This window comes from Benincasa hispida, chromosome 10 (genome assembly GCF_027475165.1).
Source record: "Benincasa hispida cultivar pf3 chromosome 10, pf3_genome.v1.1, whole genome shotgun sequence".
Lineage (NCBI taxonomy): Eukaryota > Viridiplantae > Streptophyta > Magnoliopsida > Cucurbitales > Cucurbitaceae > Benincasa > Benincasa hispida.
In genome coordinates, this window is record NC_143487.1 from 23,293,233 (window position 1) to 23,309,489 (window position 16,257).

Sequence of the window (16,257 nt, forward strand, 5' to 3'; positions counted from 1 at the left end):
CCAATGGGCTTCAATTGCATTCCGGCCTCAAGTTAAATGGGTATAAAGTCCATTAGTTTTTACGGGCCGCATTTGAGAAATAATAAACAGCCCACTTTCACGACATCAAGTTTAAAAAACCTCTCGCGCCACAAATAGAGTTTCGGTTTTTGCTTACAACTATTCCTTCTGAAAGCTCAAATCCATCGTCTTCCTCAACTGCTTCGTTCTGTAATCCATCTCCCTCTATGCTTCACATATCATCATCACTCATGGTGTTTCTTCCCATCCCAAACAAGGAAAACCCTATTCCTTAACCTAAGCCGAAACCCTGCTACTACTTCCATTTTTAACCTCTACTTTCAGATGTTGGTGATTTTTGGGGATTCTACAAATTTCAACTTGCAGCATGGTTCTTAAGAGAATCAGAAGGAGGTACTAAAGAAACGTATCGCTGAAGTAATCTTGAAAAAAGTAGTTAAAGCATGTATGATTTGTAAAGAAGAGCGAAAGAATCAAAGACCCTCGAGAACTCTGCAAGCTTGATTGTTGTTTTTTCCCCCCACCAGTCTATTAGAGAAAATACTCGTGAAAACATTGCTTTCAAATGCGTTCTTAAACACATTCTAGTGGGCCATTTGACAAACTTTTGAGTTTATATAACTTACATGAATCTTTGGGGAGGTTTCACCCAAGGCCATGCTTTGTAAGACCATAAAGAGTTTGTTTAATTTTCATCCAATGGTTTAACCCAAACATTTTAGGGTATTTTCAAACATCTCGGATTCTTACCTTCCGGGCGCATATTGAGGTAACTTTGTATTCCAACAACTAAATATTTGCATGGTAGAGTGTTGAATTCATTACTCTTTCAAGGTGCGCGCGCACACATATATGTACTGTCTTTCACTAATAACAATTTCATTATTCTTTGGCAAACAAAATTTCAGGAGTCCTTAACTATGGATGTCTTTGCATTTTTACAAACAAATATTTCAGGATTACTCAAGCATGTATGCCATATTCTAGCTTATATACTTGAGATCAACTTTTTCTCTATAGTAGCCAACAGTGCTGTTGATTGGGGCATTTAAGCCAATCCAACAAGCTTCTCACTTATCTCCCACAACTTGCGGGCCTTTTCTATATCACTGGCTTCTTTGGATAGCTGGTTTTGGAATGAGGATGAGTTCTTGTTCCAGCTCCAATATACACCTGATTGTTCCAGGCTTGAGTCACTTACAACCTGAGTCAGAGATTCATCCCATAGTCTGTCAATTGCCCTCGACTTAATAACTACACATTTAACTACTTGACTCGATTTGTTTATCAGTACTACAGTTTCTCAGGACATAACTGACCTGTGCAAGTCTTTTCCCAGCTTCTTCTTCAGACACATAGCCCTTGGTGATGTACTTCTGGAAGGGTGGAAATAAAAGTCTGAACAGGGGAATATGCTCTCTAAACAACCCTGTTGTGGCAATGCAACCAGGATAGAGAGAAGCAAAAGTTATTCCCGTTTCTTCATGATATCTCCTGTGGAGCTCTTGCATGGTGAGCATGTTGCATACTTTGCTATCCTTGTAGGCCTTTGCTCCATCAAACTCTCCTCCATCTATCATGGTTGAGCTGTTCACACCATTCAAACCACTTGCTAGGCCTCTCAGATCTCCCAAGTTTGCTTTTGGGGGCACATTCCCAGCCAACGTGTTTGTGTTACCTGGAATCAAACTTATAGTTTGTGATACTGATTGTTTTGAATGACTTTCTAAGTGAGTGCTTGGCCCAAGGAGTTGGTATTGGAGGGAGTGATGTTGTGAACTTCACTCCATATTTGGTCCAAGGAGTTCGTGGGCTACACGGCTAAAAAAAATCAATTTTATGTTTTATTAACTCCTTAAGGTATGCTCAGAATTCATAACTCCCTAGTATTCACAATTCCACTTCTTACCCCAAACCCTAAGTGCTTTAAAACACTTTTGTAAGAACCTAGAAAGTCATTCATCTTCTTGGTCTAGTAGTCTATATAAATGTCATGTTGAATGCTCTCAATTAGTACCTGTGATGGAGCCTACAATTATTACACGCTTGGACGGATAATCTGATTGCTTTATGTAATCGAGCAGCAGCCGTGTGAGGAGGAAATGACCAAGGTGATTAGTCCCAACACTGAGTTCAAACCCTTCAGCGGTGAAAGTTGGCTCTTTTGCAGTCGGCAAGTAGACAGCAGCATTGCATACAAGCACATCAAGAGGCATACCCGACCGGCGGAAGCTATCCACAAATTGCCTTACACTGTCAAGCGAGGCAAGGTCTAGATGCATAACAGTAAAACTTTCCTTAGCTATGCCTGCTGATTTTGCTGCCATTTGGGCTTTAAGGAAGTTCCTGCATGCCATAATTATGTGCCATTTTCCTGTTTCAGCTAGAGCCTTGGCCGTGGCTAGACCCAGCCCTGAGGAAGCTCCTGTGATTATAACATTTCCTTCCCTCAAAGTTTTGTTTCCTTCCCGTGGCGCCTGGTTGATTTCTGAAACTGTTGCAGTCTGGGCTCTAATAGTTCCAACAGGTTGTCTTCCTTGCTATGTGTTGATGGATAATTTATATTGTAAACATTTCTACTATCTTAAAAAAGGGGGGAGGGGGGGAATAAAACCAGGAAATTGAATATGGATGGGCATATTACCTTATTTCTCAATACGAGAGATTTCAATTTAACTTCGATATGTACAGAAAATGGAACTCCTGAAAGGCCAGTGTCGTTCAGAACAACAGTACCAGCTGGATATACGTCTTTGTGGATGGAAGTCGTGGGAGAAAAAGAGGCTGCTTGTAGAGCCATGAGAAGCAAATAGGAGAGTCGCTGAGAGAGTTTCAGATCACTTGAAATGCTGGCCAGAGCAATTATGGAATGGAAGGAGCTGAAATACTAGCATCTGATTGTTTTGGAGGTATAGAATGTTCTGGCTCCTATACTTGCCACGTTGGCCTTCTTCATCCAATCAGGTTCACCACTGGATCCTCTCCCGATATGTTTTTTTTGTTGCATAAAGATCAGCTATCTAGACTATTCTAATAATTATGGGTCATTGAAGTGGAGGCCCAACTTGGTAAGGTTGGGTCCAAATGGTCCAGTTTTGACATATTGGGATTGCTTTTGGGTAAATTCAAAACATTTTTTTTGGAAGATCTCTGGAACCATGTGAAAGATTTTCCTAATCAAATATGCCACAGAATAGAAAAGAACTATCCTGTCCACAAGATATGTTGTTGGTGTCCAAAATAATATAAGACAACTTTCTTCATCACACTACTAAAAATCTTGCGTGGGTGCAGAAGTCATCTTAAATCCCAAGCAACTTGATTCAAATCTTGGTAACAAAGATGCATATTTTGAATACTTTGATCCATGTTCTCACTTGCCTTATCATAAAAGGACATTGCTGTGACGACTTTTATCTTTTGGATAAATTTGACTTTGACTAATTCTCCATCAGAGCATCAGACTGAGAGAACTTGACTCCCCTTGTGAAACTTAGTGAAGAATGAAGAGAAAGGAACAATAAGAAAGGAAAAGTTTCACATAAGAGAAAAGAATACCAAAAGATCCAAGAGGCCAACAACAATTATTATATTCCTTGAATTTAGGTTTAACCAAACCCCTTGTAAGATATTTAAGTCCCATGTATTAGGATTTTTTTTTTAGTACAATATAGAAATGGGGAACAAATCTTCTACCTCGCTAAGCTTATTTTAGCAAGTTCATCTATTAGGATTACATATCTTTTGTGGAGAAAGGTGATAAGATAAGATTAGGAAAATACACAGGAAGATAATCATCACCTATTAAATTATCCTCCCACAATCATTTATTGGTCTATATCCAGTAGAAAGTAGAAAATTTAATGGCATAAACTGGGTAAAGATTAATAAATAGCTTGCTAAGAACTTCTTAATGCACGATAAACAATAATGATTATGAGACTTGTAACATCCATTCGGGAGTTGAATCTTAGCACAAGCTTCTACCAACAAGGGACTGTAATGGTCACTAAAATCAAGAGCACAGTATTTTTTTAAAGTTGAATTGTTAATTGTCAACCGTTTCTCCTTGGCTTGATCTTTCTTGTTATATATTTCCAACAATTATGAAAGAAGCTTCAGAAGAGGAAGTTATAAACATCGTTTTTGCCTTAAGACAACATAAATAAAGGTCTTCCTCTTTAGGAAACAAGTCTTTCTTTCAAAAGGAAAGATGTTATCTAATCTTTTTCACCACTGGATCACAAAAGGTGAGAAGTCTTAAGATTGTACTGAAGACCCCTAAAAAAACAGAGAAAAAATATTACGCCCTAGGATGCACTCACATGCTTAACATAGAGCATAGAGAGGTCACAATTAAGCCCAATCACAAAACATTTGTAATTGAGTTTAATATCAATGAGGCCCATGTATCCTTCTATTTTCTAAAACCTTCGATTAAACTTTTTGGCATACTCCCTTGAGACAAACTTGTTACATTAGACCACTCTATGCTTAATTAGCATTATAGGCTTCTACTAATTTAATTTGATAGGTACCTTATCATGGTAGCTTTTAGAACCACCACAAGTTTTTCTAGTGTTCTATAAAAACTAATATAAACCATGAAGGAATTGAAGGAGATAAATTCAAACGAGGGTGGCCATCTACTATCTTTCGCAACCAAATGTAATAAAGTTAGACGATTGTCTTGTCTAAATATGCTCAAGATGGCTTAGATCTTTAATCTCATTTTCATGACACAAGATGGATGATTTATCGGACTGCTCCGATAGACTTCTCATATGCCTTTGAATGAGGATGTTAGATTTATCCATATGAACCATCATGGGTTAGACATGTGAAAGAAGTAGAAGAGATTTTAAGAGAATGAGTTTTAAGTCTCATAATAATTACCTAGGGTGAGTTTAGCCTACCTTGTAATTTCAACACTTTTTAAAAGATATATTTTCCTTATATCTTTTTCTTTTTTAACTTTTATAAAATTGATTGAGTTTTGCATCACATCTAAGGAATTTTTTGAACCATTTATATGTTCATCTAGATAGAAAGAAAGAAAGAAAGAAAGTTAATTTTCATATGGTTGATCTCATCACACATGAGAAAGTTAGAAAAGAATGTGGCGGTCAGGTTTGTAATAATGGGATGCATGATAAAGTAATTTTGTATTTTTTTTTTTTTTTCTGTTGCTGTTATTTATGCATCCAATGGCAATAATACTAAAAAGGAAAATAGGAGTGTGGTAATCATATTAAATAATTCTCCATGGCGCACGGTTAAAATCAAAACGGCGTTTACAATGAAACCAACTGATGATTAATGCCTAATGGTGGGTCATAATTAAAGGTTTAGAAAAACAGGAAAAGGGTCAAATGGTTAGGTGGTGTAGTGTAATTACATTTCATAATATTTATCTTTTAACATCTTCTTCTTGTTCATGTAACTTACTTTGTGGGCGGTAAATCCTATAAATCAAAACCAGCTTGAACTTGACGTTGAAATTAATATTGGATTTGGTTAGAAGGTAATTAATTGCAGTTAGAAATGATATGATGGAGCTTAATAATTAATCTATGTTAACTTATATTTATATATATATATTTATGTATGAGATGAAAATGTGGTAACACTTTCGGTCCTTTATTTAGAGCAGCACACTACATTAATTATTATGACTGCCAATGTCATGTTTTTGTAATCAGCAAGTGAGGATTTCTTTTGTTATCTTGGCGTCACAGATAAGAAATGGACATCAATATCCCCTAGGTCGGCTCCTGGGGCCCATTCTTTCTCATAAACCTTTCCTCTCTCTCTCTCTCTCTCTCTATATATATATATATATAATCCCTTTTTGGTTTCTTCTTAATTGGGAACTTGCCAGATTGTGGGAAAATATCTGGGACCTTAAATTTTTTTTTTTTTTAGTGTTTCAGAATTGCGTGAGATCCCCAATTAAAATAATAAATCATCTAATTACCTGTTAAAATATGAATAAAAGGAGTATATATTAAGATTGTACTAGAAATTTTCAAATGTTTTTTTTTTTTTGTCTTTTACCTTATTATTGGGATAGAAAAGTATATTTTCTTTCGAGTAATATTTGAATATAGTCAATGTTATATCTATCTTCATACATTTCTTTAATTGTAAAGATTTTAAGAAAAAAGTTTACCATATGACAACTTGTGATTGTGTATTTTGATGAATTGCACAAAGATGTGTTTTGTTTGGGATGCACCAAATATTTTTGTTTTTTTTTCCCTCCTTTAGTTTATTCTCATGGATGTTATTTCTTCGTTTATAATTGTGTGCTTATGAATAATTACACCACCATAATGTTTTGAAATTATTAGAGAGTAGACTACAAATAAAAATATTAGTTCCCTTTTCTATTTTTATTTTATTATTAATTTAAAAAGGTTTCAATTTAGTCTTTTCTTTATGTTTTGAAATTATTAGAGAGTAGATACAAATAAAAATATTAGTTTCTGGATGATAAATTTAGAATAATAAAAATTTTAGGGTATATTTGAGAATGATTTTGAAAGGATTAAAATCAATTTTAACATATTTAAAAAATCATTTGGAAGGTGATTCCCAAGTGATTTTTGGTTGAGTGATTGTGAATTTGTAAGGGATTTTTTTTTACCATTTTTTAATCTTTATTACTCTCTAATTCTTGCTCTTCTCTAATTCTCTCTCTAAAAGCTTTATTATGTTTATCTCTAATTTTATTATACTCTTTTTAAAAAAATTGTTCATCTTTCTCACTTTTTCTCTCTCCAATGGTTAAACTCATCAATTTTTCTCTCTAACTTTTTTTTTTTTGGCTCTGATTTATCGACCTTTCTCTAGTTTTTTGCTTTGAGTTTTATAAGTTATTCTCCATAAATCATCATCCCAAAAAAATTATAATATCTGTGAATTTATTGTTTTCTCATGATCTCTCATTATTTCTCTAAATTTTTTGTCCCTCTAAATTTCTCTTCCGTAGCATTTTTTCTTTTTGAAAATTTTCTCTCTCTATTTTTTCCCTTAAACTTTTGTTTTTCTCTATAAAATGTTTGTCTGCCACCCCATAATTTTTTCAATCTCAAATGTAATGCTTTTTCTAGTAATTTGATGGTTCCAAATCTATCTTTTTAAAACAAACATTAATTTTTTAAATACCAAAAAATTTAAATACCACTTGTACAAGTATGAACCAATAATATTAACATGATTTATGTCCTTTTTTTAAAAAATTATTCATAATTAAATAATTAAGCTTAGAGCACTTATTCTAAAAGTCAATACCAAACATGCTTTAAGTCATTGAAAATCACATTTGATTGTAGAAAATTATTTTTAAAAGTGTAAACCAAATATTAAAATGATTGTATGAAAATCAATTTTGATAAATTACTTGTTAGTAAATCAATTTTGTTAAAATTACTATTTCTAAAAACACTTCCAAACATGCACACTATCTTAGCTAAAGTACTTTAAATATGGCTATTTTATTCCATAATACTTCTTAAGAAATTATTTTCATGTTTGATTCCATATTATTGAATTGCTTTTGAAGGGCTTCTCTATCAAATGATTTTGAAGGGTTTCTCAATTAAAGTATAATTTGAGAATAAACTTGAAGAGGCTTTGCTTTTTCAAAAAACACTTTTATATCAAATCCCAAAAATGATGATTTTGAAAGAGAAGTGTTCTTGCCCAAAAGAACCTCTAAAAGTTGCTGAAGGTTTTTCTTTTTTAAATTATTATTATTATTGTTATTATTTTATTTACGACAACATGGATAGACTTCAAAATAGATAATACAAACTTATGCTAGCTGAATTATGTTGTTGACAAACATAGTTGAAGTTACAAGAAGCATTTTGTGCTCTATCTATATTTGGAGGAGTAGGTGAATGTACTCGTGAAAGAAATTCGGGGGTGGGTGCAGGGCGGACAATTTGAAAGCGGACTCCCATTCATTAGACCTAAAGGACCATGGGTCATATATTCCGCGGAACGTCGTTCTTGCCAACATCACAGCCATATTATTAAAAGCTTATGGTAATAATATAATCTTAATTATTACATTATCTTAGTTTTAGTCTTTTAGCTTTAGCTGCATTTAGAAAACCTTGTTTATTAAATTTTAAAATTATTATATTTGGTTATTCATGGAGGAAAAACTGTGGAAATAGAAAGAAAATATATAATGTAATAATTAAGATTATATTACAGTATGGTGGGAAGCTAAAAGGTTGGTGTGAAATATGAAAATTAGAATGTGCTTCCATGCCATCCTCTTGGCCAAAAAACAGAGCCCCTGATGGATGATGGACCCAATGAAGAGGAGATCACCAAACTGTCTCCTGCTACGCTGGCCGGCGCTTATAAAACTAAAACATAGCAGTGCAGTAGAGACACAGAACACATCAACATAAAAGCAAAAAGCAAAAGAAAACAAAAGAAAAAAAAAAAAATCTAAACCAGAAGCATGCTTGTAAGTGATAGTTATAGTCTCTAGAATCTTGTGCCCGATACTAACAATAGGAACCAAGAAAAAGAAATGGCCCACGAGTGCACTGCCTACATTGATTTGATGCAGCCTTTTTTCCTTTTTTCTTTTCTCTTGTCAAGGTTTAATCTTCATCCTTGAGAAAGAAAGGTTTCATGGGGCAGGATGAAGAAGAAGGTGAAGCTGATGTTAAGTTGAGTGGCTGACTCTGAATATCAGAGCCAAATGATTCTTGCTGAATTGAATTAACAAAAGGAAGCTGTGGCTGCAGCAGTAGATTATTGGTAGTGTCTAAATCATCCCACACAGGGCTACCAGGGCCCCAACCGGCTGGCATCGCATTTAACCAAGCCTCTGCCATTTCTCTCCAAACTATCTCCTGTGACTTTGAAATACCCTCTTCTTCTTGTGTGTTTTCCTCTGTCACAGCCTCATTATTGGACTCTAATTCTATGTCATTGTCAAGATTGTTATCCTCTACATCCTGTTGAGGAGCAGAAGTCTGTGAGGCTTCTTCTTCTTCTTCTTCTTCTTCTTTATCTTTATTCAGAAACAGTTCAGGAAAATTAAGCCTTGCATTCTCTCCTCTCAATTTGAAAGCCTCTCGATCATAGGCCAAGGCAGCATCTTCTGCAGTGTCGAAAGTGCCAAGCCAGAGACGATTCCTGTTTCGAGGAAGACGAATCTCAGCTACCCATTTCCCCCAATGTCTCTGCCTCACTCCTCTGTATAGCTTTGTAGCGTTTAAAGGCCGCACCTGAGGCCTAAACCCTGCTCTTGAGTTCAAATCAAGAGACTCATTCCAATACTGAAGAAACTGCTGATGTTGTTGTTGCTGTTGTTGAAACGATGCAAACTCTCCCATGAAGTAAGGCGGGTAGCCAAATCCGTGTTGGGTTGAAGCAAGTGGCGCCAATTGCTGCTGCTGCTGATTATGTTGCGGTAGAAATGATGGACGATGATGAATCATAGGTGTCACATGCTCTGTTTTGAATTGATGGGGAAATTGGGATGGTTCCAAAGCAAAAGGAAATAAAGTTGTTGTAGAGGAAGGGGAAGAAGAAGCATGAGAAACAGAGGAAGCTGGATTCGAGAAAGGAAATGAATGATGAGAAATTGAATCCAATAGGTGAATTGGGTCGTGATTTTCAGGGTCACGGATCTTCTTAAAAGGGCGAGGTGAAATGGAAGTTTGTTCCGGCATGGGCTTCACTTGTCGCGGGGGAAAACTCCATTCCTGAAACTCATTGTGATCAGTATCAATATGTTCAGTCATATCTTGATCAGTTCTTGTGAGAGATAACTTGGATTTGAAATTGGACATGATTGAATTTGATAGGTAAAGAAAAGATATGATGAAGAAGGGAGAGGGAAGAAGGGAGAGTGTCCACGTGGGAATTGAGAGGTGAAGAAGAAAATGAAGAGAGGAAGGGGTTTATAAATAGGAAGAAAAGAGGAAGAGGATTTTGAATAAAAGACTGTGGCCTTTGAACGAATGCTCATGCTTGGACCCACGAATCCAAGCCGCATCTTTCCTTCTCTTTCTTTCTGCTTCTCTGTAACTTAAGCCTCAAACCAATGCCACCATAAACAAAAAGTACGAGATTGTAACCCAATTATACACACCTACAGCTTTCAACTGTTTTTCTTCGTTTCTTCCATGTTTGTAAGAACCCATATTTTCAATTTTTTTTTTTAATTTTTTTAAAATTATTAACGGAATACTGTCCTAGGTTTTTTGGATTAATGAAGTCTTGTTCTTAAACTCAAAATGCGTTATTCCTTGTGCTCTGCTCCACTTATTTCACATTATTTTAGTTACAATATATAAATTTGGACTACCATGACTTCTTTTACTACTTTAAAAAGTGTTCCTAAATACAACGATGTGTTCTAAAACCATTATAAAAGTTATTCCAAACATACTTTAAATTTAGCTCATCTTCTCCTTGTTATTTCTAAATTGGATGACATAAAATTATTGAATTTAAATACTATTTTGATCTGAATACTTGATTGATTAGGTTCATTTTGGTCTTCTATTTTTAAGAAGTGGGCAAATGACTAAAATCACCCATAGTAACAAATATAGAGACTAATTTAGCCTTTAAACCTAATTATTATTATCAAACTCAAATGACTTAGAATTAAATTAAAAAAAAACTCAATCATTTGGATTGAAAATTTCCAATATCTTAACTTTTCATCAAGATTATAATAGTTACATCATTGAATTTAAACTATTTTCTTTCCAAATACCAAAAAAATAAAAAAAAAAAAACTATATAGCTCTAAAAAATATTAAGAAAAAATGTGGAATATAGGCAAGATAAAACTAAAAATTGAAACTTTATGATTATTACGTATTGTTTAAACAAAATATCAAGCCGCGAGGGCTTTGCTTTCGGTGGAAGTGTTGAATCCCTTCTCTTTACAAGAAGAAAGAAAAAAAAAATCAAAATCAAAATTAAAATTGCAGATCTTAGTCGTTAAAAAGTCAAAAACAACCTTACAAAAGTCGGTGTTGAAATTGACACGTGTCGCGGTCCTGGGCCTGCTCCTTTCAATCATTTTGGGTTCCCTTCATGCCCTTCAATTTTGTCTCAGTCAAACACTACCCCTCAAAGACTTCATATTTTAGCTTTTTCCCATGATAATAAAAAAACAAGAGGAGAATGGGAGCATACGATAAAATTTAAGGTTTCGTTTTAAAAAATGGTAAAATCAATTAATAATAAAATTTATGGTAATTCATGTGACATGTACATGACCATAAATTTTTAAATTCTGTATATAAGATAATGACTGCTTATTAATTTAGATTTTGTTTAACAATTTTTCGAATTAATTCTACTTTAATTAAATATATGATGTTTCTACCAAATTTTATATTTTAAATTTTCATAAATGATCAAATTTCATTTATCTAATCAAATTTCAAATTTATTCTAGTATTTGAATTGTTTTTCATAATTTTATACATATTCTTAATAAATTAGCTAGGTATTTCTCATATCCTTAAAGGTTTAAATTGTTTTATATTATTAGATTTTTATATTATTTTAATAATTTGAAAAAGAAAAAAAAAATATCCATCACTATCGTAAAAAAGTACAAAATACCATCACTTTTGTTATTCACACAAAGTGTTTATCGATTTAGCTTTTCTTATGGTTTTTTCACAAGCTATGGCTTTTGCTATGACTTTACAACAGATTAGACTTATTTTTTCCTCTTTTCCTATTTCCATCGATTTATCGATTTTCCTCTTTTTCTCTTCATTGGTTCTTGTATGACGATTCAACCTTCTTTTGTTTTATTATTAGAATCAGTTTTCTTTGTTTTTGGGCCAAAGAAGATGAAATCTTGTTCATCGGAGAGAATCAGAGTCAGACACTACAATAAATCGGAACTTCTACGGTTGCAGACGTCAGAGAATTTAAGTTATGATTTTTGTGTAGTGGTTGATTATTTTCTAATGTACCTGTGAATCTTGCAAATACACTATACATTTGAATAATAATTCAGTAGAAACAGAACCTTTTCTTCAATCTTCTAAGTATATTATTATCAATTTTGGTTTATTTAACTCTTTTTCAATTGATTTAACTTTTTGTTACCCGATTTAGTTCTATTTAAATATTTTTTTCATTAGTTTAAACATGTTGTTATCAACTTCAAAATGTAATATAAAATTGAACATATTTTCAATTTGCCCTTGATGAGCTCTAAAAATTAACTAATATACATACAATGTAATTGTAACATGATGTTATGAGATTAACTAATCTACATTTACACATACATAATATGAAGTTATGCAATTTTAATCTTCATTTTTAATGTTTCCAGATTAAATTATAAATTCTCCTAATTTTTCTCCAGCAATGTCTATTTGAATCTATCTTATGTTTTTTTTATTATTATTATTTGTTACATTTTGTAATATTAATTTTTTTGTGGGTATATTATTACTATTTATATCCCTAAATATTATTTTGATAAGATTGGTTTCATATTGTTTCATTTTTTTTTAAAAAAACCTAACCCTTATTTCCAAAGTTTCAATATATATATAATTTTTGTGGAAAAAAAATTTAAGCACTTTCTTCCCTACATATATTTTTTTTTAAAAAAATATTTTTTAAAAATCCTAATTCTACTTCACCTCTCTCCTATCCCATCATTTTATTTCTCTTTCCTATTTCCCATTTACAGCAAGTTTGTAGACATAACATCTCCACAAACTCTCATTTAAAATCTATGCTAGCATACCCTCTTCACCACAGTCGCATTTTGGGTCACATTCTTTATTCTCTCACCATCACCTCAACATTTCGGTTTGCATGACTGTCAAATCTTCTTTTGCTCATTATCGACAAGTTCTCTAAGTAGCCGCATGCCACAAGTGGTGCCCATCGCACCACAGACACACCATCGTGGTCGTCCATTGAAGAAGCAACCACCAATTGTTTCTCGGTGAGACCCATATTGACGAGTTTTTAGATTTTTTGTTTCTAAGATTTTGACCATGCTATTTGTTTTTTAGTTTTTGGTTGAGATTGTATTTTTTTTTTTTTTGCTTCTAGAAGTTTAGATAGTGTATTTGTAGTTTTTGAATTGTTTTTGAAGCATTGTCTATTTGTACTCAATTTGTTAGTCACTGGGATAATTTGGTCATTTACCAATTTGTATTTTCTATTATTTAAATTTGTTTTGTTATTTTTACAATTTTGGAACTTTTTTTTTATCATTTTTCCAAATGAAACTTTAAATTTTATTATTTCTCTTGTCAATGTTAAATAAAATCCTAGATTCGTGAGCTAAGACCAAAATTTATAAATATTTATTCTTTGTTATTAAAAATAATATGGATTTTTGTGTTTGGTAATATGGAATGATTTGGGGGGAAAACTTTGAGTGCAATTTAAAATATGATTTGAATTCAACCTTCATATAGTTAATCATGTCTTTCAAACCATAATTTTGGGATTATAGGATTATTTATTTAAATGAAACCACAATTACTTTCATGCTTTGAAGTTTAAACAACAAGCCATATGAAAGCCTTTCCCAAACATTTTAGAATGATGAGTGTTGTTTACAATATAATTAAAGCGTACCATATAACTCAAAGTTAATTAAGATGTTAGTTCACAAGATTATTATTTATTTAATTCGATTATGTCTTAATTTTTTAGAAAACAAAAACAGAAAATAACATCTAGTATTATTCATTGTGATCTAATTGCCAAGTTGTTTGGTTTAGAACCCTAAACATAATTGGGTGGTAGCTAGAATTTTATTTTATTTTTTTATAATAATTTTGACATGATCTTATAAAAATTCTTTATCTATGACCAATGATATTTGAATAATGATCCCATTTTCTCCTTATATTTGTGAAATATTATTGATGAGAAAAATATGTTTAATCAAGTCCCTATCATGTTTAAAAATAATGAAAAACAATAATTGGTTCATTCTTATGTAGTATTATGTCAAACCCTATCTATGTTGTTCTAGAGTTCAAATAATAAATATTAACATAGGTTTGTGAGGCATGGAGATTATTCTAGGTGGGGCGAAGACTATTTTCTTCAATATTTATCAACGGTTTGTAACCGCTCAAATTAAAACATAACATATTATAAATGGGCAAATATCAATTTATACCTTCTAAACTTTTGGATTGTATTAATTTAAATCTCAAACTTTCATTACTATATGAATACACCATCAACTTTCATAGTAGTATCAATTTACACCTTCATCTAAATTGTATTCAACCAAATCAGTATTGTCTAAAATTTATAAGTTAAATCAATTAAACTCATAAATTTTCATAAGCCAATCAATTTAAGTTATTTATTACATTACCTTTGAAAATAATCTAATTCTCAAACGTGTGTAGGCTTCTTCAAATACCAATTTTACAAAATAGATAATTAGAGTAAATGCATAGATGTTTTCTCAAGAAAATTTTGTCTAAGAATCTAAATTGATTAATTCATGAAAGTAGTGAAGTTTAATCGATATAATTATAAGTTTCACACGAGATTTTTCTAAGGAACATAATAGAGGCGTAAATTGATAGCAATTCAAGATTTAAATTGATATAAATTTTAAAGTTTAAGAGTATAAATTGATATTTTCCGAAAGTAGTCGGTTTCCTTGAGACTTATGAATGAGATAATAAATATGGATTCCTTAGAGTCAAGGGTTTGGTGTCCTTTTTGTAGGAACAAAGCCACCAACTCTTGTTTTTGTTGGGGGATTATCTTTTTTTCAGCCCAAATGACAAGGAACGATGCATGAGTTTGACTAAGTTTTTAAGAATGGGAATAATAATGTTGCAAATTGCTATTCCAAATTTGCCGACGGCTCCCATAATTGCATATATACCATTTCTTTAGCTCTACACTTCCAATTAGACTCAACAAAAGTGGTATATGAACAGCCCAAGGACGGTGCTTGTATTGGAGTGCTCATAACACTTTGATAATAGCTATAACATTTTACCATTTTATTCTTTCTTTTTTCAGTGCATGAAAGTGAAATACATAAGACAAAATTAGGGTTTGATTTTAGATTACTCTTCAAGCAAATTAGGGAAAGAGATTAAGAGTTAAAGAGTGTTAATTTATTTATTTTAAGAAAAAACTTTATGTGGGCCGACTTATCTTTTATGGGTTTGAAAATGATTTTTTTTTTTAATCTTTAAGTAGAAGCAAAATCTAGATGCTTTAATCATAAAACCACAAAGCTAAGATTATGCATACCGTGATGATTAGAATGTTCAAAATAAAATAGAGAGGAACAAATTAGGCTTTATATCCATTAGCTTTGTGATTCCCTCTAATTAACAACAAACCAAGAAATTAAAGATGTTCCTAAACCATGCATTTCAAACATAGAAAATGAGTAGTTTTCACCTATTTTGATTGAGATCAGCTGAAGATATGGAATGCATGCATGGTATATTTTGAGATCATAATTCTATATTAATAAATATTTTGAACAAAATGGACTTTTCACCTTTCCTCTACTAATTTGAGGACTTTTTTCCTCTTATTTTTCTAATATGGTACTGTTTTAAACTTATTATTAATATACTATTGTTTTGAAACTTATTATTTTAATATTATAGATTTTATCTTGCGTGTCTTTATCTCGAAATATCTTTTTATCAATTCTCTCGTCTTTTGAGGAGACAAGAATGCAGTTTAGAATTCAAAATACTCTTGGTTTATGGTGGTCAAGCGATTGGTCTCCTGGCCATTCAAATTGCAAAAATCAAATCTTTTTTAAAGATCAAATTGAATCCAATCTAAAATTGGGTTTCAAAGATCAAATTGAATCCAATCTAAAATTGAGTGAAACCCAAAAATGTAATTCAGTTCGATTTGAAAAAATTTTAAAATCGAATTAACTCAGTTCGATTTGGTTTCAATTTTAAAAACCAAATTTGAAACTTTTTATATATATAAGTAAAATCGAATTTAAAACCAAACCATTTTTAATTTGAAAAACAAAGCAGAATTAAAAATCGAACTATTTTTAATTAAAAAAATATAACATAGATTTTTTAAAAATACCAAAATCAGATTTAAAACCGAATCGAACCGCATATATGTAATTCGGTTCTGTTTGATTTCAACCAATAAATCGATTCGATTCGATTTCACATATTAGAAAAATCAGTTCGATTCGATTTGGCCATCAAACCA

At 32.1% G+C, this 16,257-nt stretch overlaps 2 protein-coding genes across 2 annotated transcripts; both read right to left on the bottom strand.

The window, feature by feature from the left end:
• Nucleotides 1-883: 883 nt before the first annotated feature.
• On the bottom strand, nt 884-2,939 carry LOC120089370 (protochlorophyllide reductase). Its single transcript, XM_039046814.2, has 4 exons — nt 2,666-2,939; nt 2,039-2,561; nt 1,341-1,699; nt 884-1,225 (listed from the first exon to the last, which is right to left on the bottom strand). The coding sequence occupies exons 1-4, from the start codon at nt 2,819-2,821 to the stop codon at nt 1,070-1,072; spliced, it is 1,194 nt and encodes a 397-aa protein (XP_038902742.1). The 5' UTR covers nt 2,822-2,939; the 3' UTR covers nt 884-1,069.
• Nucleotides 2,940-8,201: 5,262 nt separating this feature from the next.
• LOC120088675 (ethylene-responsive transcription factor ERF054-like) lies at nt 8,202-10,212 on the bottom strand. The gene has a single exon (XM_039046095.2). It carries the CDS (start codon nt 9,849-9,851, stop codon nt 8,652-8,654), a length of 1,200 nt encoding a protein of 399 aa, XP_038902023.1. The 5' UTR covers nt 9,852-10,212; the 3' UTR covers nt 8,202-8,651.
• Nucleotides 10,213-16,257: the final 6,045 nt, after the last annotated feature.